This window comes from Lepisma saccharinum, chromosome 15 (genome assembly GCF_977018435.1).
Source record: "Lepisma saccharinum chromosome 15, izLepSacc3.1, whole genome shotgun sequence".
NCBI lineage: Eukaryota > Metazoa > Arthropoda > Insecta > Zygentoma > Lepismatidae > Lepisma > Lepisma saccharinum.
Window position 1 is genome coordinate 79256144 of NC_139243.1, and position 26508 is coordinate 79282651.

The 26508-nt window shown below is 40.5% G+C and overlaps 1 protein-coding gene across 2 annotated transcripts in view; it reads right to left on the minus strand.

Annotated features, from left to right (window-relative positions):
- Window positions 1-26508, minus strand: part of LOC145999770 (uridine phosphorylase 2) — a 137968-nt gene that overhangs the window by 69428 nt on the left and 42032 nt on the right. Inside the window, exon 1 of one of the 2 annotated variants that reach the window (XM_083137065.1) lies at window positions 6436-6484. The exons of the other annotated variant lie outside the window; for it this stretch is intronic. Coding sequence (XP_082993191.1) covers window positions 6436-6482 — 47 coding nt within the window. The 5' untranslated portion in view covers window positions 6483-6484. Of the gene's footprint in view, window positions 1-6435; window positions 6485-26508 lie in introns of those variants that run through there. 2 annotated transcript variants of the gene reach the window in all.

A 26508-nucleotide genomic window follows, 5' to 3' on the forward strand; every position in this document is an offset into this window, starting at 1 on the left:
GAAACACAGGTTTCCATATTCTCCGCTTGTCTCGATTCAGAAGTTTGTCAAAACTTGTTTTACATTCACTTTATGCTCAGATAGGATGCATTTATGTATGCATAAAGTGGGAAAATTATAAATTCTGTTTATAGTTATGGAATATGAAAAGTTATGTAATTATGTAATTTCATAGGTCGTAAAAATTCCCACAATTTCGTTTCTGACAATTGTGAAAATATTTACTTTAGGAAACCCCTATTTGAAAAATCGAAAGGAAGGTCAAAGGTCATCCTATATTATTCTGAAACAGGTTTATATCTTATTAATCAATCGATTACCTCTTTAGAACTGTACCCCACCCCATCCCGCCCTTCACAAGAGAGGAGTTAGCCTGCAGCGTGATTTTCTGAAACTAAACTTTATCTTATTCCATCGTTTCACACTCGTTTAAAACAATTTCCATCCCTTTAGAAAGGTTTCCAAGAGCACAAATGAAGCGAACTAAGGTCTAAATCACCATCCCTGAGACCTTCTGTAAACAACCGGTCTCACCGATTCGATGTATCACTCCGTGTCAGCTGATCCATGACCGCAATCATCTGCTGTTACACTCATAGTTCGCCGCACCTATTCATTTTATATAAGAGCCTCTGAATGTGAGAACCCGCACTCAAAACATCAGACGAATATGCAGCCGCATACATTGTTACTCTCCCGGTCATTCTCTCTTTCATAACCCTTAAAACTGCAGACACTGACACACCACTGCACTGGGATACCAACTTAACCACTTCATTTACTGGTTTCTCAGGATACCACTGACAGAACGTTACATAAATATTGAGTAGAATCTGTTTCTCACCCCTTTGCAAAGGCTGTCCTTGCTGGTGTTTTGAAAACAAGCTCGGAGAACACGGAGACTTTCCCTCACGCATAGAACTCAGCATGTTATTTTTCTAAGGCTAAGTCAGGCAATATTACTAAGTTGCACTACTTCCTTGCTGTTCACATGATTATTTTTAGAAAATAACCAATGTTATAAAATATCATTATGTACACAAATCTCTAAGCTCATTGAAAGTTATATTACTACAAAATGTTCACACATATCTTGCCTTGCCATGTCACCAAGTTATTTTACGAAGTGCACTATATTTGGCGGAACAAAAATCGTTATTAGGAAGCTTGTCAAAGTTTCCAACCGCAATAAATTTACGAACTTTTTGTCTTGTTTTGATCATCATCAATATATTTATTGGACTTACAGCAATGCATATGGCTGTTTATGCCCATTATATATTTTATTTACATAAGATACAATTTACATAAAATCTACAAACAAATTTCAAATACACTCCTATCTATATCAAACCTTAGAAATATACATTACCATGTTATATCATTTTGTCTAAATAATGCAAGTAAAATATATTCAAAGAAAGAAGCCAAATTTATGGGAAATGATTACTGGTGCAAAGAGTTAACCATAAAGGTGAAGCAATAAGTAAAAAAAGAAAGAGCATTGGGTTTAAAGTGAGACGTCATTTGCGGCAGCGTATCCCATACTACAAATTTGCCATTGTTTTACCTTACGTAATGAATCCTGTAACAACGCTGTGGATTATTTTACTTCTATGAGTTTGCAATGCTTTCTGCATGCAGGTGGTTTTGTTTTCAGAAGGTGTCAGGGTTTGTATCACAATGTAAATAGTAGAATAAGTTTATAGTGGTTTGAATTTTTTTTGCAAAGGAAGATAATGATTGTAAACAATACATTTTTGTGTTGAGCTATTAGAACGTAGGTTATTTTGACAGCAGCACATTGCGCCTGTCAAATTATTTTAGGGGGTATAGGGAGTACAACTTGATCTACGAATTTAGGGGGTACTGCACCCCCTCAAAAAATTTAGTTAAGTCAACGTTAGCACCCCTGTACCCCCCGTTTCTGCGCCACTGAAGTAGACACAGATCCAACTTGTTTTGATATACACAATTAAATTACGCCACGAACAAGGACGTATTTAGGGGGGGCGGGGGGTCTGGACTCATTCGAAACACTTACCAAGTACAAAAATAAAATAATGTAAATGTACTTTTTAGCATTTGTTGTACTATAATCGATGGTTACCTATTTATATCCCATTAACTTGAAAGACAAAGATTATTATTATATTGGGATCATACTGCTTTGAAGGACAGTATCAAAGAAGATTTATGCACAGTACTACTACTACTTATGAAAATATTCATAAAATATTAATCAGGAACATCCTTTTTCATTATTCATTAAATATTCAATTCTTCGTCATTTTGACATTAATTTCCTTGTTTACATACAAATTTGGCGATGTGAAGTACACGCTAAATAGATAATAAACATATGCTGTTAGCGTCGTCGCCTTGTAATCAAGGGGTCCCGGGTTCGATCCCCGGTGGAGGCACATAGTGGTTCGGATCCCACTTTAAACTGTAGATTCAGTCCCGATTAGCCTATCTGTGCATAAAGTGGACTTAAAACACCAACTCAAACTCTTATACCACCTTCTTAAGTATTCATGTAATAATAAAAATGCAATATTAATAGATTTACATATTTCAATTAATATTTAATTTAATTGTTTTAATTTCAACAATTTTTTTGTGCTCCCCTGTGCTTAGCACGACGCCATAAAGGCGTATAGGGGGTGTGGGGGTAACACCCCACACTTTCTTCAAACGGTCATGAGTGGGGGTGATGTGATCAGCATCACGCCCCTGAACGCCCTTACCTCCAAGGTTTCCCACAGGTACCCATGTCATTCGACGCTGGGTGGGCGCCGGGGCCGCTTCCAACGTTAGAAAACTTCCCGGATTTGAACCGGCCGGGGATCGAACCCGGGACCTTTAGCATGGTAGTCAGAAGTGTCCCAGAAATAATAATAATATTATTATTATTATTTCTGGGACACTTGGTTCGGACCCCCCCCCCCCGGAAATATATTTCTACATACGTGCCTGGCCACGAATGATCAAATTACCTGTAATAACAGAATAGCATAGCTGTATTTAATGCCATCTACATTAACCTAATTTAGAATACGTCTAAACATTTTTCTCCCATTAAATTCCACAATAAACTAGTTACGAGTATAATAAAATAAGGATTCCCACAAACTCCACTTAACACGGTGTAAATTGAGAAAACACGCAGCCAACCTCTTCCTATTTGCCATTAATTTTCTGATCCTCTTAGGTCAGGGTAATAGCCTCCATCAACACCCGGCACAGATTCCTAAAATGTGGTCGATAACCAGCGTTACAGAGATTATGAAAAAATTACGTGGAAGAGTTCTCGCCAAAGACGAATATTTTCATACCGGAAGAGCCTTTCTGTCAGTGCTACCAGTGATGGGCATTTATGCGTAACAAGATGTGTATCATTAAATCACAATAATAAACATTCCATTTTAAATGTTTGCACTGTTGCCAGCGGAATTTAAAATCTGCAACGATATGATAGAGTCGGCCATATATTGGAATGTATTGCTATTTATTTATGCTGTTAACAGTTGAGACTTCCCAAGGAAGACCACTTCTGAGCAAGAATTACTTACTTTTATTCCAATCATGTATTAAATAATAAAATAAATGTTTTAAGATCACATCTCATAGTTTATCTTAGTAGGCTTTCTTAGCTAGTATTTGTAATTATAATAATGGATACTGAAAATAACGGTCTTTCGGCTGGACAGTCCGTCACAAAAAAATAGCTCCACTGCGTTTGTGTTCTGCTATAAATTATGTGATCTTCCGGCAACTGGACGATATACAGAGCATTCCCTGACATTCGCTACGAGACTCGGCGGCAAGAGGCCCGGCATCAGCGCTTGTCTTTCCCGGTGAACGGGTCAGCGACAGTCGCTAGAGTCTGCTATTAAAATTACAGTTTTCATATTGTGTACTAACCTTGACTACAGAAGATGTCCCCCTGCTGCATCACATTCCTGGCATCTCCGAAGGAAATTGGCATTTACACGTGCAAGTTTGTCTACTGTAATTCTCCCGATTTCTCGTACAATACTCTCTTTCAACTCACGGATGGTGTGCGTATTGTCTTTGTATACTTTATTTTTTAGATTTCCCCATTTTTCTTTCCAATTTTATTCAGAACTGACCCTGTTACTCTAAACTTTTTTACGAGGTTTAACACAGTGGTCCTATGTGGAACGGGAACACCAGGAAATTTCGTTGCAAAACGTCGTCGCACTTCTCAACAATTCCTCTTTCCGAAGTAACACTCGACAAGATAAATCCTTTGTTGTAATGTAAACTTTTGTGGTGCCATATTAAGCCACAATCTTCAACACACGGACAAGACACAACACAACTTCCGAGGGAGGATTATACTGGCGTCAGTCTGCAACGTCAACAGAAAGGGAAGGAGAGCGAAAAAAACAGACTGTAGCGTGCGACTGTCGCAGACCACGTTCACCGGTAAAGACAAGCTCTGACGCCGGGCCGCTTGCCGCCGAGTCTCGTAGCGAATGTCACGGAATGCTCTGTAGAAAACAATTTATTTTGCTCTGAGCCTGTGAACCGGACCAGAGCAAAGGTGAAGCCATGGTCGCATACAGGGTGGATAAAAATTATGATTATTATTAAATCGTCCTCCTCCTTCGCCGTGCGGTGGACTCCGACTGCGGGATGGTATGGGTTCGAGTCTGCCTGGGTTAAATCCCTAGGTTTTCGTCCGTATATAGGACCAGTGGCAAACCACCATCGTGAGGAAATTGGGAAACTAAGAGAGAGAATAGCGTAGCCTGGTCTCTGATATATCCTATAACGGCTGAGGGTTCGACGTGCTGTCCCCACGGCATCCCATTACCCATTGAAGATCTCCACACCTCTAGATAGGATTGTGTGAGGAAGACTGGCAGTCGGGAGATGGGTTATTGTTAATATTAAATCACGCTAAACATACAATTTTTAAGAGTGGTGCTATTTCTTTTGGACGGACTGTAGTTTTGTATACACGTAGTACATCTCCTGTGTGTGCCTAATCTTCAATAATTAACATCTCTACGCTGGGAGGAACCAGGAAACGTCGAAGTCTACTGTGTTTCAAAGGCAACAGATCCCGTTGCGGTAGCACTGGCAGAGAAGATTCCACGCAGGTAAAACAGCGACAGCGAAAAATCAGGCGAGGCCAGGCCGGCTCGGTAGCTCAGTGGTTAGAGCATTGGCACAGTATGCCAGAGACCGGGGTTCGAGTCCTGGTCGAGCCTGCATTTTTCGCTGAAAAATTTCTACCTGTGCTATAGTATTCTCGATATTTTTTTCATTGAGGGAGAAGGAGCAATATTTTACCATAGTAAACTGGTCATGGACAATTTTGCCGAACAATACTTGTGCATCCCACTGTACATGTCGCAAAATTCTAGATATTCCCCACTCTTCTTCAGTAATTTGCAATCCATTTCCTGCTTTTCAAATAAAAAAGCACGTCGTTACTACATGAATCGCTGTTAGCGCTTCGCCTATTCAATTTTGACTGCATAGGTTACAGCGTTAAATGCGATAAGTTACTGTTACGTAATCATCATTGTTCACACACACATTATACAGAAAAACATTAAAATGTACACGTACAATAGTTACCTAGTCCCCCCTCTCCCTCTCACACAGTTATGAATCTCTGATAAATAAATAAATGGAGGAGAAAATTGGAAATATTTTCTTTTACTTCAAAGCAATGGCGCAGCCAGGATTATTTCTTGGAGGGGGATTAGGCTTCATGTGGACAATGAAATTGCTTTCTCTGTGTGTGTGTGTGTGTGTGTGTGTGTGTGTGTGTGTGTGTGTGCGCCCACGTATACAAGCTGTATTTCTTCTATTTTATTATTTTCATTTTTCATTATATTAGTTAATAGAAGTAATGAAACAGAAATGGTTGAATGATTGATTGATTTATTGTTTTAAGTCCACTTTATACACAAATTGGCTAATCGGGACTGGACCTGCAGTTTGGCAGAAATGGTTAAGTGCAAGACAAGGCTATACAGCCTTAGCTTCACCATGTAAACGAAATCACGAATAAATAAATAAATAAATAAAATATTTTGGACTGCAGAACGAGGCAGCCGGGTGAGCCAATGTACTCGTAATTCTGGGAAACTTCACGACAATCCAGGTAAGTTGCCAATTTACCTCCATTACATGTTCGTAATTCTAGACGATAGAGTAATTGCATTACACTAGTTGGCGAGGTAACAGGAGCCACGTTCTGCGATTAAATCCTACTTATAGTAGTAATTAAGCCTCAACATGAACTTGATCGGACACACTGATGAGGCAGAAGCGAACACAGCTTGTGTACACGAGCGGGTGTTATTATCGGTTTTAGTCACGAAACTGCACGAAAATTCCGGATACATATCACGCCACTTTGCATTGCGTTCGAGCCGAGAACCGTACCTTATGGCCGTGTCCGAAAGGTGCAAGCCCGTACTTGAAGCGAGCATCCTCCGAGAGTGCGATCTTGAAGTCGTGGACTGGAAGTGAAAGTCTTTCGAATTGCACTTCGACTGCAGCGCCAAATACGATCAGTAGATAAAACTGAGTACTCGTTGTTTTCCCCACGTTATAAACACATGTTTTTCACCGTGGAAATAAATCACGTTGCATTTTCAAATGTTCGTACACATACATTTCCACACATTGGAAGCACTTTATCCAAGAACTTGCTGACCCATAACGTATATTTAACCTGAGTTGCTGGCTTTCTATCTCCGCGATTTTAAACAAACGAACAACGAGTGTGGAAATCACGTGACCGAGTCAGCTTCCATCTGCACTGCGAGTTATGCGCTTGCGTACTCCTGTTCTTGGCGCTTTCGAACTGTACTAGGTCACTTCCGCCAAAACCATGCTTCAAGTACGTACTTCGTACCTTTCGGACAGAGCCATAGAAAGAAGGTGGGCGTTGTGCCACTCCTCACCTACTCAACACTTACATCACGATCCTACTATCGGATTAAAAATTATGGACACTCGAGTTTCGACTCCAATTAAAAATTAACCAGTAGACCTACATAAAGACGAGTTATCAAAATGTAGCTTATTCAATTCTGCATTAAGCTACGGTAACCATTTTTTTCTAGGATGCCTTCTATTTGTCATCGTGGTGAGAACAAAGAAAAAGTCACGATTTTTTTGTGTTTTCCAAACGAAATTCTATAAATAAAAAACTTGTGGTCCGTCGTGATGAAATTTAAATACAGTGCAGGTTGAGGTGTTTTGCTCACAATTCTTAATTTTCAGATGTTTTTATTCGGCCAAAATTTGTTACACGAAATTCATACATATGCATCGTTGCTATCACTGGCGTACGCAAGGAAGGAGCTGATGGGACTACAGCCCGTCCCGATATTTCTAGAAAACCTTTTTTTTTTCAAATGAATGCCAATTCCGCTTAAAATGACCTCCGATTACAACATTTAACAACTTTTAAAACGAAGGCTTTTTTAGCAATTGCAAAATAGTTCATAGTTTATCCCACTCCCTACCTAGAAAGCAGATATGTGATAACCACTTCTACAATTCCAACCCCTCCGAACAAAAATCCTGTGTACGCTACATAGTGGTTTCCATCATTGTAATATACCGACACTTTACATCTTTGTTTGGCTACATGTAAAGGAAGAAGTATGCTATGCCATAAAAATCCGAGTCGTTATAGAAAGTACCTTGTCTCAGGGTTTTCCGATTCTTCTTCTTCTTCTTCTTCTTCTTCGTGCAACGGAATTAAGCCGTTGCAGTCACAAGGCATTTTGCAACACTGATACAACACAGTCTACTGACTCAGCCATACAACACAACTATGAAACGCAAACTATTTTCCGCTAGCAACTACCAATACACATATCGAGGAACTGTTACAACAAGAAGTCCAGAATGCTTTAGGATTACATCAGATGTAAACATTTGATGGCGAAAAAGTGACGATCGAATGTCATTGGTGGATTACCCAAAACATTTCGAAACCGGTTGCGATAATAATCTTCGGAAGACCAGACGATCAAACTACGACGTTCCTACTACATATGCTAAAGTTCAAGGAATTGAATATTTGTTTCGTGGAAACAGCTGAAGTTACATAAACATTTTTAACACTTCCTGGTTTGAGCTGAGAAAAAAAAAAGATATGCAGTTCTGAAACTTTTTTCGTCTTCTCATCTAGAACAATGAGAGCAAAGGGTCTTCTTAAAATTTGGATCACTCCAATGGTTTATTGGTAGAGATAACAGATTTTTGCAATCACGATAAATGCGAAATGTGATCAATGCCGTAAAGATAAGTGAATTACATGTTAAAAAGGCAATTTAATGTATTAACGGGGTTTTAAAAACGCGATAAAATGAGAAAATGGGTTATAATGGGTTTAGTTTCATCTGATCACTAATCAAAATCATCATCATCGACATCATACTTTTATGGAAAAGCGACGCTAAATAAAGAATACTAATACGTACATTGATACTAACAGCGCCAAGAAAATATGAGTGGCGACGTACAGTCACCAGCAATAATCATGAAACGTATAGATCCTGAAATAGTCGCTTCCACGGCGATAAGTGTCTGTTCCCTTCTCCGAGGAAGAGAAACAAATCTACTCATGAAATGTCGTGCTGAATATAGATAGATTTATTTCATGTTTCTTTAACACAACATAGCTTAAATATTACAGCCACGAGGCAGTCAAACGGGAAGATTTAAGAAATTCACAAAAAAAAGAGATAGCAAATATTATTTATTTTTAGACATGAATGTACTGTACATGAGTGGAAATTACTAATGTACCACAAAAATGTTCATTTTTTGAATATGGTGTCAGTAAGATGACGTCCTAGGTGTTACACACACTGTCGGAGTCTCAGAGTAAATCCGCCCATGACGTTGCGTACCATCTCCAACGGAATGTTATGGATCTCTTGCCGAATTCGCTCCTTCAAATCATTCCTGGTTCTTGGAGGGTTGTCCTTGAATACTTTGGATTTGAGGTAACCTCAAAGGAGCCGCTAAGTCGGGTGAACGGGCAGGCCACGGAATATCGCCGATTCTGCTGATGAGACGACCAGGAAATGCGAGTCTAAACACATCCATACACACTCTGACAGAATGGCTAGTTGCACCATCTTGCTGGAAGAGTGTTTCTTCATCTGGGTCATAGTCGTCGAGGGCAGGCATGAAAAAGGTTACCAACATGTCAGCATAACGTCCAGCGTCTACAGTCACCGTTTTACCGTGTTCATTTTCGAAAAAGTAGGGGACGATAATTCCACAAGATGATAATGCACATCACACTGTTACTTTTTCTGAATGGAGAGGCGTTTCATGGTGAGTGTGTGGATTATTTTCGGACTGTGTCTCGCACCGTCATGGGCGGATTTACTCTGAGACTCCGACAATGTGTGCAAAACCAAAGACGCCATCGTACTGACACCATATTAAAAAAATTAACATTTTTCAGATACACTAGTAATTTCCACTCATGTACAGTAGATTCATGTTAAAAAAATAACTAATATTTGCTTTCTCTATTTTTTGTGATTTTTTTTTTAAATCTTTCCGTTTGACTGCCTCATCCTGTAATAGCAAATTTCCAAAGGCAAATTCTACAATCGCCGTACAGTTAGGCAACACATACAACGCCTTGCGGAGAAGCGAGTATTTCAGGATGTAGGTGTCGCATTTTATTGCCGGTGACCGTACATTAACAGGCAGGAATGTTTAATGGGGTTTGAGTAACATCTATACGATCCCCAAACATACAAAAAATTATGTTTCGCTTATGTTCGATTGTAATCAAGTAGTTCTGGGTCAGATACCCGGTGGAGGCGCACATTGGTTGGGATCCCACTTTATAAACTATAGGTGCAGTCCCGATTAGCCTCTTCATAAATTGGACTTAAACAGCATCAAAGGGAGGATTTCGCTACCCTTGCCCCTCCGGGTGTCGTCACTGTGCACTCACAATAGACAAAATACGTTTTCTGTCATAAATGCATTACAATTTGAGGACATTTTAGTGCAAATTTTTGTTTGCTTCGAATTACGTTCTGGAAACAGAAATAACATGGTTCATTTTCTTTCTTTTTTCCTCAATTTTGTTTTACAACTTAATTATGTATCCGTACTTCTTTTTTAATGGTTGTTCAAAGTTTTCATCTTCTTGCTGTCCTTACATTCCTTATTGGACTATATTCTGCCATGCTTACCCATTTCCTTTTCGTTATATAGGCTTTGAACTATCTTTCACAGAAGCATTAACCATACGGCAGCCTCGTCTTGTAATCAAGGGCTTTCGGGTTCGATGTACAAGGTGCATTCACTATATAACCAGAATTTTGTAATTGCGTCACTCACCGTTGAACAGAGTTGCTACCTTCATGTTATTTTTCGAAGTAGTCGCCTTCTCTATCGATACACTTCTGCCAACGAGCCACCAGCGACTTAATGCCCTTGTAAAAAAAGATTTTGGTTGACCTGTCAACCAGGAATGTGTCGCCCTTTGAACTTCTTCATCAGATGCAAAGTGTTTCCCGGAAAGAGCCTCCTTGAGAGGTCCAAAGAGCCAATAATCGCTGGCCCGGTGGAGGCACATAGTGGTTCGGATCCCACTTTAAGCTGTAGGTCCAGTCCCAATTAGCCTTACTGTGCATAAAGTGGACTTAAAAACACCAAATCAATCCAAATCAATCAATCCAATCCAATAATCGCTGGGTGCTAAGTTCGGTGAATAGGGGGGATGTCCTATAACTACCATACGTAAGTCCTCAATGGTTTGAACAGTCGCACCAGCAATGTGGACGGGCGTTGTCGTGTTGCAAGCAAATTACTTTCGAGACAAGTCCAGGACGTTTTCGTCTTATCGCTGGCTTCAGACGATCCCGCAGTAAAGCACTATATGATTCACTGTTCACTGTCGTACCTTTGGTAAGGCAATCTTCAAGAATGTCACCATTCCTGTCCCAAAAAGTCAACTTGTAACTTTTCTAGCAGACGGCTGCGATCTCGCTTTCTTGGGCCCAGCAGAGGATGGATGGCGGTATTCTCTTGCTTTCCGGGCGAAAGAAATGGTTCCAAGTCTCATCCCCAGTAACTATCCGACCAATGAAGTCGTCCCCCTCAGCTCTATAGCATTCCAGAAGGTGTTGACAGGCATCCAAACGTGCGTCAGATAACATCTTGAGGAGACTCTTCTGAATCCCAACCCGTCGTGGATGATCTTGTGTACTGATCCAACACTAATCTCCATTGCTCTTGCTATCTCAGCTACGGTGATGCCGCGATCTTCACGAAGAACTGCTTCAACAGCATTCCGCACGCCTTTAGTCGTAACCGTGACCGATAGGCCAACACGAGGTTTGTCTTCCACACTTGTCACACCGCTTTTGAACTTATTCACCCACTCGTACACTTGGCATTTAGCCAAACACTTATCACCGTAAATGATAGTCATTCGTCGATAAATTTCAACCGGGTTTGCACCCTCAAAATGCCGAAAACGTATCACTGATCTCATCTCCGCTTTCGTACACTCTGTGGCGGGCGCCATGATGCCAGTTAACGCAGGGATTTTGCGTCAAGCGCTACGGGGCTTCCGCGGTTAATACAAGGGTACTTCCTAGAACAAGCATATGAAGTTTCGTGATTGTGGACCTATTACAGGAAATTTTATTGCAAAATTCTGGTTATATATTGAATGCCCCTTGTACGATGGAGGCACGTTACACAGCTGTTCGGATCCCACTTTAAACTGTAGGTCCAGTCCTGAATAGTCTCAAAACAAACTTTCACATACTTTTATGTAAAATAACTTGTGTTCTTCTTTGAGCAGGGTAGTCTTATTTTAAAAATCTTTCACGTTTGGCATTCGTTGATTTAAATTTATTTTCTAAAAATCTTATTTTTTGACTTCAGTAAAGGTCCTTGCCATCAACACTCAGTGATAGCTAGAAATAACGATTATGACGTGTGGAAATTTATGTATTCTAAAATTAAAAAATTGAATTTGTCGCTTCAATTGAAATGACTTATAGAAACACCAAGATAAGGTGTTTATTTTATTTGAAACTTCACTTCGCTCGGTATAGTGTTCTCATTACTCCATGTGATTAATTAAGGTTTGATAAAATTTGAGCAGGGAGGCTGCAGGGCGATCTAATCAATGAACCTACAAAGAAATCTAGTTGGTTGGATTTAATTTGATTTTTGTTATTTCGTAGCGTTTCATTATGAACGCGGGGATCTTAATTAAGGGATGTAACTTGCCCCTTCCGAGCCAGCCCCGAACGGGCCAGGTATGAACACAAAGCTTTACATTAAAGTAAAAGCATGTTTCGAGTTGACACTGACTGAGCAATGCGAATGGCAGATTAGGGTGAAGAATAGCTTACCCTGCTCGGTTTACAAATAGACCAGTCGATCCTGCTTCTCCGACGATTCGAAGCAAAAAGAAGATCCCGTGTCATCACACCTTTTTAATCTCTCGCTTGCCCTCCCGTCACCTCTAGCCAAAGGCCAGTGTTCTTACCATTTCCTGTAAAAGTGTAATGCTACATATTTCTGAGCATGATCTGGCAAGGTCTGCCAGGGTCAATATTTCTAAACCGAGCGGATATGCTACGATTTAGTGTCTCTGTTCTTCCACTTTTGGCTCATCGCGACTGTCAGGAGGACTGATGATGTGATGAAATTGATGAAGGGACACACACATACATACAAACACATTCAGATATGCTGAGCCGATACCGCTAGATTCGCCAAAAATACCGACTCTTCCGGCGCCTTAGTCTCCCGCTGGGTTCGCCAAAAAGCTGTGGACATTTTCGTGAAGTCAATAGAGTATATGGCAGGACCCCCCACCCTTTCCATATACTCTATTGAAAGGTCTTGACGTGCAGATTCCGAATCTCCAATGACTTTCACTCTAGCTCAATTAGGGGCAGAGCGTCCCTTTGAAATTTTTGGGGGGTTTTATGAAATTTTCCCTTTTTTAAAAAAAAATCGCCATATCTCTGTTCCTAATTGAGCTAGGAGGATGGTTGATAGCTCGTTGGACTCGGAATGAAGTCCTCTTTCCGATTCTACAATACAAAATGGGGGTTTCCATTTAAAATTTCAGAGTTGCCCCCCGCCCCGGGAGGGGGTGGTGAATCAAGTGTGATATCATTGAATAGCTTTCTTTCACTTATTAAACACGTATTTTTTTCGTTTTCCGATACGATGTGTATTTCGCACGATATGTGACCGTTCCGGGACTTTTGGACCACCCAGTATATGTGTGGGTGGGTGTGTGTATGGCTGTGTATATGTTTGTTCCGGCATAACTCTCGAACGCCTGGAGCAATTTCAATCAAACTTATCACTTGCAATCTGGAAAGAATACTTTGGGGGTAAGACACCCCTGGCACCCTTAAGGGTGGGGTTGGAAGGAGTGACATGTAAAAATAATCGAAAACCACCGATATTAAATTCCGCACAGACAGACATCCGTGACACTATGCAATCCGCACAACGATAATGTTTCTCGGGATGTCTAACATTCAGGCTGTGTTGCGAATGGAATCCATAGTTTTCGTGCCACTCCCAATGCGGTTCAACTCCAAGTTCATCACCTATCGGCATGGGGGTGAAAAATGAAATGCCACAAATGACCTAGATTAGTGTCGAATCCATAGTTTTCGGAGTCGCTAAGCTAATTGGTGACATTCACGATCACATTTAAAATTAGTTACATTTTACACTATAGTTAGAATCAGCTAGTATACTATATGGGAAGATGAGTAGGGCACTGGCGTACGCAGAAGGGGAACTGATGGGGCTGCAGTCCCTCCCAAAATTTTTAGGAAAGGAAAGCAGTAAAGATCGCGAGAAAACTAGAGCGGGAACTGAAACCCCGTCTTAAAATGACAAATTACAATATTTTGTCTTTGAACAAGTTTTAAGACGAAGGGTAAAGATCAGGGTTGTTGAAGGTCCAGGAACACATAAATTCTAATGGGTTCTATTGGGTTCCGCTGCAGGACCGGAACATTTTTTCTCGCACAATTTAAATTCGGTCCAAGTTGCGTCTTGTTTCATTGAAAAAAGGTTCATGGACCGAATTTAAATTGATCCGGAGAAAAGGTTCATGGATCGTATTTAAATTGATCAGTTAAAAAGGTTCCTGGACCGAATTGAAATACTTTACAGATAAAAAGGTTATTTACGGTCCAGAACCCATTTACGCTTGCTGAATTTCTCTCCTGGACCGGAAATGAATTTATTTAAAATTCCTGGACCTTTAACAACCCTGCTAAAAATGGCGATTATGGAATATTGTATAGTGTATCCCTCCGCTAGAACGCAGATATGTAATTTTACCTTTACAATACCAGCCGTCTCCGAAGAAAACTCCTGTGTACGCCAGTGGTGTAGGGGCAGAGGAAGAAAGAAAGTTGGACAGAGTTTCTCTCCTCCGCGCGCGCGAGAGAGATGACGGGCTAAGCACACGTTTCTCTAACTATACCGCGTTTGTTAGAACCTGTCCCGTTTCCAGCGCTAGCGATCGCTCGACAGTTTCGGTGCCAATGAGAAACGAGGAAAAAATCGTCTGCTGGGCAGCGAGGAGCGAATGGAAGCCATAAAAGAGGCGCTTACGTAGACGATGTTGCCACGTTGCGTATTTTAATTGGCTGCCTGACTTTGACTTTCCCCAGCACGGAGAAAAGCCAGCGATCAGCTAGCGCGGGAACCGGGACAGGTTGTAACAAACGCGGTATAAACGGGTTGCGTATTCACAAACCCTGTAGTGCTGCACAACCTCCAGCAATATGTGGCTTCTGATTGGCTGTCATTCGGGAAGTCAATGCAGTGTTCCTTGAAGGTAACGCTAGATGGCAGAGTTAAAACGGACAGTGTAGTAGATTTCAGAGATCCATCCCAACAATATAAGAAACAACCTCAAACTGAGATTAATTTTTTAGCACATTTTTTAAATTAATGCTTTGAAAGAGAGGAAATCAGAACTCTTCTTGAAGTGAATGAATTTCTTATTTAGTATATTCCAAGCTAAAAGATATGAAATTTCTCCTTTAATACAGTAATCACGTAATCACTTCATATAATTATGTTACAAGTGCATTGAGACATATCAACGTTATTATTTTCGATGGCTTCATATTGATTTTTATCACTTGAAAACGATTCGATTCTTAACAGTTTTTTTAATTCAAATATATGTATATTTCTTATCATACTTTCGACAATTTGATTACAAATATTATTCCTAAATAATCACGAGTCTCATCTTTCCATGTTTATCCTGTCAAACAGTCAAACAAGGAATGACGGACAAGGAACGTAAACACTTCCGGTGCACACAGCCAATAAAAGGGCGTTCATCTGGTTCTGCAGCAATTTAGGGTTTGTAAATACGCAAACGGGTTCTTGTATTGGGCATCGGCTTTGTATTGGTCTATTCGCGAAGCAAAAATGACAGAGGTTATGTTCCGTTGCGCATAATAAAGATTATCTCGCAGTTCACAGTTCACTATGCGGAACACCAGCCAGCATGCCTCAATCTCATGTTCGCGGAGGAAAATAAAATATTTTCAAGGATTGCTCGAGGAATGTTACATGATTAGAATGTCACTATGTCACGGACTTGGCTTTCGAAACGATTGCGAAAACAAAATAAACTCAGACCCTATGTCAACAAAGAAGTCTTTTCTCCAGTTCACCAGCTGCTCGGGGGGAAGAGGGAAGTATGCTCTGAAGGTTTTATGAAAGGATGATACCAAACAGTGGTGTATCCTGCGTCTAAAATCTGGACTAATCTCACTACGACATGTGATCCTACGTCATTGTTTCTCAACCGCCGAGCCCTGGCGACAATTATACCGGGCCGCAGTAGCGAAGCGTGGTCTTAAGAGGAAGGAAAGCAATGCAGTACTCCGAAAAATGGGGGGGGGTATATAAATTATACAGTCCATTGCCCCAGTTTTTCTAGGAAAGAAAGGACATTTTAAATAATAATAATATATCCATGAACTCCTCTCTCAACGGCCATACTGCTAAGTTCAAAATTCTTGTCACGTTATTGATAATAAAATACTTGCTATTACTTACAGCTTCCCGTACGAAATTTGAAATATTCATGTTTGTTTCACAAAAGAGAACACTCACTTCAACCACTCGTTCTTCCCACATAAATGGAAAATATTCCGAAAAGCTCAGAACCTAACAGAAAAGTGATGTCAACCTCGTTGTAAAAATTAATGTTCACAGGGGAGTAATAGAACTGACTTGAAGCTTAAAATTAATTAAGCTTTCGAATAATAGGCCATTACAATAGGAAGAACATGCGCTGTTTCTTCTTTTTAATAATGTATTATATTAATAAAAATAATATTTCGAGTTGGATAGCATTTATGACTTAACGTTTTTGCTATTTGCAGGTCTCAGAAGAGAGTTTCATTGCTTTTTTTTTACATACGTTTTATCGAGAAAAAAAACATCAGTTCATTGTTTGTATGAAAACTTGCGATAAATATAGTGTAAATTATTTGGTAGTTGTCAACACTGGCGTGAATTGTAATTTGAGACAAGAGAAGTGTGAAGCGGACAACAGCCAGCTGTTCTGCAGATTCCAGCGCTCCCCAGTGCCGGAACACCATGTTTGTCTTAATCCCTGAACGTCGACATTATTGACACGTTTTACAAATCTTGAAACTCAAAGTAATGGTTTAAAGTTTATCTACATGGAATTTGGAACAGTTATAATAATTTATTTCAATAATTCTGTGTTTATAATAAAGCAAATATACATCTTCGAGATCATGTTAACACTTATATGTTTTCTGATAGTAGTGTCTGCTTTCTGCTTGGCTCGGGTGTTTTCGAGAAGCCGAAAAGCTCCGAAAAGCAGAGCTTTTATTAGTGGTTTGGGGACCGTACCTTCACCAGCATCTACCCTTCGCCATATGATACTTGAGAAGCGTTGGTTTCCCGCACAGTGGCTGCAAGCAGAGAGGTTGCTGCTTGCCAACGGGCTGCGGAGAGAATTTGCGGCCGTAAAATTTCGCGAAATCGAGTGCGATAGAAAATAAATAATGCACTCAACGTTAAGTACATTAAATAATATTTTAATTGTGCAAGCAGTGCTTGCATTGCTTGTACTATATCTTCGCCACTGCCGGGCCGGTATAATTGAGGTTCTCCTGAAGTTTGCGACTTTGCAGCCCGAGCTGGAAAGATAGAATTTCGTTCGGGATTCACCAGCGATAAGAGTGCTGTCCCCGTGCAGCCTCCAAACTCTAAATTTGGATGTTGACGGACGGGCACAACGGTCAATTTAGTTTGCGCAACAATTTTCATTAATAAATAGCCTATACTGAAATGGAAATATTCTGATTAACTGGAATTTTTCGGTAAAATCGAAAATGCCTATGAAAGTCAACACTTACCAAACTTATTTCATTACTTTGAACACATGAAACTAAAAATACCATTAGATTCAGTCGTTGTCAAGTAATTTAAACCAAATTTAAACAGAAAATTGACTGATTGGTTGATTTTACTTTGCTTTTCTACCTCTTTTGGCTAATCGCGAAGATGAGGATGAAAGGTGATAAATGAAATGGTTTCGACGGCAAGGGTCCTGAGTTCGAATCCCGGGCTGGGCATGACTGTTCTTTTGGAGTGTCTATCATTTTCATAAAATAATCATTCATCTTCGCAATTACGCAAAAGTGGAATAAAAGTGAAGTAAACTAAACCAAATTAAATCAAATCAAAGTTGAAATGGATGAAAGAACAATCCCCAGCACATATGGACGAAACAACACGGACTGGCCGTGAGTTCAGACGCCAGAGCCTCGTTAGTGTGCAAAATGCAGTCCATGGTGTACTAAGTGGTTGACATTTGAGAGTCCTCAGAAAGGGTCACCCCTTATACCAGGTGTGCGGGTTAATAATTCTTAATTTCGTCGCTGGATGGCGCTGGAAGCAAAGGTTGGTGCACAGTCTCAACTGTTACGTCAGTGTGTTGCCAGGACAGTACCCGTCAAAACGCCGTGGATGTGCAACCGAGTGCGAGTGCGAGTGATAATGGGTTTGTGTGGTAAACATGTCGACCTTCAAACAAATAAGGAGCATGTGCGGCACGTCCTGCTTTTCTTGATCAATCAAAAGAAAAACGCGAGTGAAAGCCATCGTATCCTTGTGGAAACGTACGGTGACAATGTCCTAACGCAAGACGGGTGTGTGCGTTGGTTTCGACGATTCAAAAGTGGTTATTTCGACTTGAAAGACAAAGATCGCCCGGGTCAGCCAAAAAAATTCCAAGACGCCGAATTGCAAGCACTGTTGGACGAAGACAATACGCAAACGCAACAACAACTGGCAGAGAAGTTAAATGTTGGTCGCCAAACCATATTTGATCGTCTTCATGCCATGGGAAAGATCCAGATTGGGCAACAAAACACGAAAAAGTGATTTTGCAGCATGATAACGCCTCATCACACACAGCGAAAGGCGTCAGAGACACCATTTCTGCACTTGGCTGGGAATTCTTGCCCCACCCGCCATACGCACCAGACTTAGCCCCTTCGGACTACCACTTGTTTTCATCGATGTCTCACTCACTTTCCCAGCAACACTTCAACAATTACGAAGATGTCGAACAATGGCTTGCTGACTGGATCACCTCAAAATGTGAACGCTTTTTCTGGAAGGGCATCCACAATTTGATGGACAGATGAGCACAATGCATAGCTAGCGAGGGCGCATACTTTGAATAAAGCATTTGTTACCTTTCTCCTCAGATACACTTGTTTTCTTTCGGATCAATTAAGAATTATTAACCGGCACACCTGGTATACCTACAACAGAAGACATTACAAATAGTGATTGGTTGACTGATTCGGTCTAATTTACTTCACTTATCTGCCACTTTTCGCTAATAGAAGATGAATGATGGTATGATGAAATTCATGAAGGGACAAAGAACACCCATATCCAGGCCAGGACTCGAACCCTGGACCCATGCGTCGTAGCGCGCTACGCTAAGCACTTCGCAAGAGTTGCAAATGCAATTTAAACATTATTTTAGCTGAATGGACGAGAATTGTAACAGTATTGGTGACTTCGTTTCCTGGTATGTACAGTGTCTCTCAAAAGTTTTAGGACAACGACATTTTAAACTAGGCACCCCAATTTACACAAGGCGTTGGTGGGTTGCGTGTAGAGTTAGGCTAAATTTCAGGGTTGCCACATGCACAATATATATTTATGAAATACGCGAAAGAAATGAGAACAAGTATTATTGTATAAAATTATTTAAAATATCAATATTATATTGCAAATGACAAAATTCTTTCTGAAAGAAAAAACTAGGTTTTGTAGTATTTCATCGCTGATGAGCCTACAGAAAGGATAACAGGTTAGAAGAAACGAAAGGTGACAAGGAGAGGAGAAAGATAAAGCGAAAGGAGAACAGGAAAAGTAGAGGAGAGAATAAAGAGAGGATAGACGAGGAGAGGAGAAGTAGTGAGAAGAAAGGAAAAAGATTCGAGAAGGGATGAGGAAAATGGAGCAAAGAAGAGAGAAGGAAACCGAGAGGAGGGGAGGAGACAAGAAGAGGGAGTGGAGAGTAGAGTAAAAGAGAGAAAAAGGGAAGAACGAAAAGAAGAGGAGAAGAGTGCAGTGGAGTCGGAAATCGAGGAGATAAGAGAAGTGGAGAAGAGTGGGATGGAGACAAGATGCGAGAAAAGTAGAGAAGGTGATATGAGATAAAAAGCAGAGGAGAAGGAGGGAAGAGAAGAATAAGATTGAGAAGTGAAAAATAGAAGAGAATGGAAACGAAAGGAGAGAAGAGGTAGTTGGAGAAAATATCGTCTCGGCGTCAAGAATTGATGCATTGATCAAATTATTGACATGGAACATTCAATAACATTTTGAAATTTATTGGAGAATGTATTAGATCGGTGTCAAATGCCTTTTGGCTGAGTTCAGAGCAAGATGAAATCTTTCACGTAAAATCTTTGATTTTACCTGCGATTATGCCACTAAAAACACGAATGTAATTTTAATATTTATAAGAATTATCCAATTTTTCTCGACTTCTCCGTTCGTTGAAATGAAGATGTTGTAATTTCATATTTCCCCTCCCCATATCGCTAATTTTAAACTGAATCATTCCGTTTCACACGGCGTGGACAATGAACACAATGGGATATGTCTAAAACTTACGAAAATTTTCTGCCACCGGAGGGGTTTGAACCTACGACCATCAGGTTTATAATCCTTAACGACAACCACTACCCTACAAGCTTGAGCTCCTGAAAGCAGGTAGAAGGAGCTGACCAATGTGAAATGTAGATGCAACTCTCCTCCTACATGTAAAGTGCAAAGAATACTTGTTTGTAACAAAGAAGACGAAGGTAGAACGAATCGGTGAAAACATTTAACAGAGTTGCACATGTTGAAAACTTTTCATTCGATATTTGCGGAGGTTTCCTTGCATGAACTCGAGTGAGAAAAGGGGTAAAATTAGAATATCCTGAATTGCCACAAACATAAAGAGTTATATCATTAATATTTGTCAATGTCTTTGAGGCAGTACACAATTGTCGTGAGAGTAGCATAATTCACGATCTTCTACATGAAAATATCCCTTTGAACGTCTGTCAATTCACTTCCTTCTTTTATATATATACATTCCAGTTGCAGAACAATGTAGCCACTTTACACTGCTATTAAAAATAATGTTACCATGCTCTTGTTTAATAGAAGGGGAGATATGTTTTTTTTGTTTGTTTTTTTAGAAAAAAAGGAAAAACACCTAGTATGGAGGATCGAACCTGGGACCACAATCAATGCTTTCAAGAAATCTAACCAATACACTACGCCCTTCGTTTCCCTTGGAGCAACAATTCTTGATCATTCTCTCTCCTCAATATTGTAAATGTTATCCTGCAACGAAAAGTTCAATACTCTGAAATAGCTCCGTACTTCTAAAAGTACATTATACACATGCATTTGAAATTTAACTCTGAATTTCTTTCTTCGTATTAGTATATCTAAGCTTGTGAATAATGTATTTGTAATTTTATAACGGTTACACGACCATCTACGAAATAGTTCCTTATAACTTGGAATCTATTAAATATATAGAATTTTAGACTACTACATTTTGATCCGTTTCCAGTCATTCATTGCTGAAGGAAATGTTTTAAAATTCTGTGGAATTTTAATTCTGAAATAAGTTTCTTTACTTGCTACATGCATGCGAACTACACTTTGTCCCACTTATATCTGGAGCAGGTGAACGAAAACAAATATCTGAGCAGCGATGAACACGTAGAGGAACGGGATTTGCGTGGAGAGAGGAAAGCCACTGCAGTTACCAGCCTTCCCAGCAGCGTGCACTGTTTCGCTGTCCACTCTCCCCTTCTCTTCCGCTCTGCGTGTCCTTGCTCCAGAGATGCTGGGACAGGGCACAGTTAATTGTTTTTGCAAAAAGTATCTCTGTGTGCCACACATTTAATTTTTACTCACATGATAAAATTTTAATTTGCATTGAGGGGTAGTTTCACTGTTACAAACTATTTTGTCCTCTATGCGAAGTTTAGTGTAAATAGGCATTTTGTTTATAATTTTGAAATTGAGGTCTAAGGTTGAAATCCTCATATTTAGGGCTTGAAATCGTAATCTAAGAGGTTTGAAGATCCGTCCTCTTCTATGTGCGTGACCTTCTTTATTTTTTAAAATTCATTATTCATCCTCATCGTTGCGATTAGCCAAAAGTAAAATAAGAAAAGTCCTCCTCCTTGACTGTGCGGTCTAAGGCGCTGTGCTTTGGACTCCGACTGCGGGACGTCATGGATTCGAGTCCGCCTGTGTTCAGTCTTTGGGTTCTCGGCCTGGGTATAGAACCGGTAGCAACCCACCATCGTGAGGAAATTGAGGAGCTATGAGTGAGTAGTGTAATCCGGTCTGGGAAATCTCCTATAACGGTTGGGGGCTCGACGTGCGGACCCCACGTCACTCCATTACCGGTTGAAGATCTCCACAGTTCAAGGTAGGATTGTGGAAGGGAGACTGGCAGTAGGGAGATAGGCCAAGGCCCTTCGAGAACTGTCGAGCCATGGGTTATTATTATTATTAAGATAAGAAAAAAACAAGGAAATGAAGAAAAATATATTTCTTAAATATTTATCTATAATAAAGCAACCATTCAGTTTTATTTTGTTTTTCATGGATCTATTGCCACTACTACGCTGTAATCTCAATAAGTAACTTACATGTTACAAGATAAAGCACTTATTACTATTCGAATACTTATTCATTAAGCTTTTTGTTTGCAAGGAATTGTGACTTAAACTATTGCATGTTGAGCTAGTGCCCACCTATCCGCCTCTGATGAAATCTATCATTCTTCAGATTCTCTTTAAAATTCGACTCTGGTCACTTGTAACTTGCACAGTGTTTTGCGATAAGAAGCGGCCTTGAATATAGCGTGAGTCACTTTGAACGCGAGCAAGCTACGTTAGCTTGTCTGCCTTTGAAAACCAAGTCATTTTTTTCACCGTTTCCGAACGCGATTGCTATTGTAGAAGTATATATTCTCTTAAAAGAGCAAGAAAGGAAATTCGACCAATGTTCTCCCGTCGTTTGTAACCAAATATTATCTATTAAACGAAAAGTTCACGATTGTCAATAAACGGCTTAACCTATCTGAGCATAAGGTGGATGTAAATAATAAAATTTAATAGAAATATTATCCAATATTTCTCTTCTACTGTCTATGTCAGGCCCATACCGAGGGGAGGGGCCATGCAGGTCATGCCCCCCCTCGAACCATGAAATATTTAAATGTGAACCTATAAAAAACTACGAAAATAACATCGTCGATATTTTAAATGTGTAAAAATTTCAATTCTGTTCTTTCATAAATGAATCTGTTTCTTGCGCAAATGTATCCAGGTTGCAATATGGGGTTGTTTTAGTTTTATAATCATTGATGCAAGCCTATAAGATGTCCAATTTACCGAATTAGTCGGGACAGTGCGTTACTTTTAATCCCTGTCCAGACTTTTTCGAACTGCAGTAGTGATGCGAAAATGTCTCTTTATTATTTTTTTGTTAACTCGCAATTAGACATGTTCTTTATTGTAATAAAAATTTCTAGTACGCAACAATTAATTTATAAATATATTAACTTCTAAACATAGAATTATCGTGAATTTTCAATGGCGCTCGCACAATTTGAACTGTTTTGTAATCTCTCTCTCTCTCTCTCTCTCTCTCTCTATATATATATATATATATATATATATATATATATATATATATATATACAGGGTGTTTCTAAAGGCGATTCCTCACACGAAAACAAGCAAAAATTCTAAGTTCCATTTTTACGACTGAGGCTTCGTTTCCGAGATAGGAGCCTCGCAAAAGGTGACAAAATGAACGTTACACCTGACTGGGACGAATACTATAACAGATAAAGAGGCGGTTCCAAGGGAATCATAAAGGAATCGTATGTGCTCAGTCCGGAAGTCACTAAGAAAAGTTCACTCCACGCATGCGCAATGGAGTCCTCAAAGGAATTGGGGATTTCCAGCAAGAACAATGCATGGAAAAGGTATGTAACGCAGCAAGAAGGACCGTGACAATGAGAAATTCGTTAAAGACAACACACCCCGAACTCGTTTGAGCACGGAACACAAAATCCGAAAAGGTGAGCACGGTTGCATACCCCAGTTACACGCGAGGAATGAACGAATCATGGAGGAGGGAAAGAAAAACACAATATCAGATGATTACGACAACGTGTATTTTTACACGCGACAACTACGTAATACCCCCTCCCCACACACACACACAACAAACAACAAATGCTACAATGTCTTACGCACAGACAGTGTGTGTCACTGTACAACAATTGAAGATGTCACTTTCACCACACAAAGGGTGTAAGGAGCAATACCAAGAGTGTTCTCACTGGGATTTGCCGAGGGCGATAATCACGAACGGTTTTAAAAATGTCTGCCGTTCACGTCTACGCAGAGATGACAGTGACGAATCAAGGATTGTCGACTACGAGCAAACAAGCCAGGTGTATCTGCTACCGTTGCGGCGGCGACGTTTATGCGAGCAACGAGGTCCTCAGCTGATGTGACAGGTGTGTCTTATACGAGGGTTTTCTTTTCTCCCCAGAAGAAAAAATCTAGAGGGTTGAGATCTGGCGACCTCGGTGGCCAAAGCACAGGCTCATCCCTACCAATGAACCTATTGCAAAACTCGTCATGCAGAAAATGTCGTACATTACGATCGAAATGAGCTGGTGCCCCATCGTGTTGGTACCACATTTCTTGCCGCAGTGCCAAAGGTACGGTCTCCAACTGTTCAGGCAGAATCTCACTAAGAAATGCATGATACGTGCAACCATTCAGGCGAACAGGGAGAATGTATGATCCAATTAAATGATCATGTACTATCCCGCACCACACATTCACTGAAAACCTGTGCTGGTGATGGGCCACAAAAAGTGCATGTGGGTTGTCAAAGTCCCAGACATGACTGTTTCTACTATCGAAGACATCCATCCTGGTGAAAATGGCTTCATCCGTCAACAATACCTTTGCCCCGAAGTGAGGGTTTGTGTCCAGCTGATGCAACAACCATTGGCAAAACTCCATACGAGGGCGAAAGTCACGAGGTAACAGTTCTTGTACTTTCTGCAGTTTAAAAGGGTGCATTCCTTCCTCTGACAACACTCGCCAAACATTCACATGAGACGTGTTTCGTGCCCAAGCGAGCACGCGCGTACTGATGCCAGGATGTTCTGCGACCGCTGTTAACACATCTTCTGCAAACTGATGTGTGCGTACACTTCGGGGTCTTCCAACTTCTTGCCGCGGTGGTAACACTGACCCTGTTTCACGCAGTCGACTGTCCTCTACCTAAAAGAAGGCGTGAGATGGTAAACGTCTATGTGGAAAGCGTTCTCCATAAAGACGCCTTGCCTCATGGCTATTACCACGTGCCTCCCCATACATGAGATGCATGTCTGCTAGCTGCTGGGTCGTATATGCAGCCATCTGTGTAATAGGGAGCTGGAACTGCAAAGTATCGTTTTTGTTTAACACTGGCACACTGCACAAATTGGCCGTATCACCGTACGAACACCACAGACCAATTGTTGCGATATTTGACTTGCCCACTCCACCACGTCAACTTCTTCCAATACAACATACTAGTACTCTTCAATGCGTATGACAACCTAGAGCGAACTGCTGATCATATCCCAGCACCTGCAACACGACTGGGACGACTGCCGGAGAGAACCAACCCTTCGAGCTCCTCTCGCGGGTACAGCAGTCAAGAAGGTCAAACGTAGACTACGAGAGCCTGACTTGCCTGCGCAGCGCTTCCAAAACTGGTCTCTTTTACGTCACAGTGATCGCTTGCGAACACTCTTGGTATTGCTCCCCACCCCCTTTGTGTGGTGAAAGTGACATCTTCAGTTGGTGTACAGTGACACGCACGGTCTGTGTGTAAGACATTGTAGCATTTGTTGTTTGTTGTGTGTGGGGGGAGGGGTAGTTGTCGCGTGTAAAAATACACGTTGTCGTAATCATCTGATATTGTGTTTTTCTTTCCATCCTCCTGGTGGAGTAATGTGTCTCTCGTATGCCATATGACCTGATTCGTTCATTCCTCGCGTGTAACTGGGGTATGCAACCATGCTCAACTTTTCGGATTTTGTGTTCCGTGCTCATGTTTTGATGTTTGAGGTCGGGGTGTGTTGTCTTTAACGAATTTCTCATTGTCACGGTCCTTCTTGCTCCGTTACATACCATTTCCATGCATTGTTCTTGCTGGAAATCCCCAATTCCTTTGAGGACTCCATTGCGCATGCGTGCAGTGAACTTTTCATAGTGACTTCCGGACTGAGCACATACGATTCCTTTATGATTCCCTTGGAACCGCCTCTCTATCTGTTATAGTATTCGTCCCAGTTAGGTGTGACGATCACTTTGTCACCTTTTGCGAGGCTCCTATCTCGGAAACGAAGCCTCAGTCGTAAAAATGGAACTTAGACTTTTTGCTTGTTTTCGTGTGAGGAATCACCTCCCAAGCGTTGTAAACGACCTTTAGAAACACCCTGTATATATTCAATGACAGAAATGCAAGCAATATTTTTATTTATTTTTATCCCAATTAAAGGAATGAGTAAGAATTTAAAAGAAATTAGAAAGAGCGGAACTACTGTTGCTCTACCTTAAAAATTGTTGTTCTTCGAGGAAGAAAAATAAGAAGCATTTAGTCCAGCTCCTTAACACAGTGTCTCACGAGTATCTCTTGACAAACACTGTCAAATGTGATGTGATTTCATGAATAAAATTTTCTGCCTGGCTACGTATAACGTATTTCACATTTTGCAGTTCGCAAACTTTCTTGCAAACGGTGTAATTATTTCGTGTTATCTTG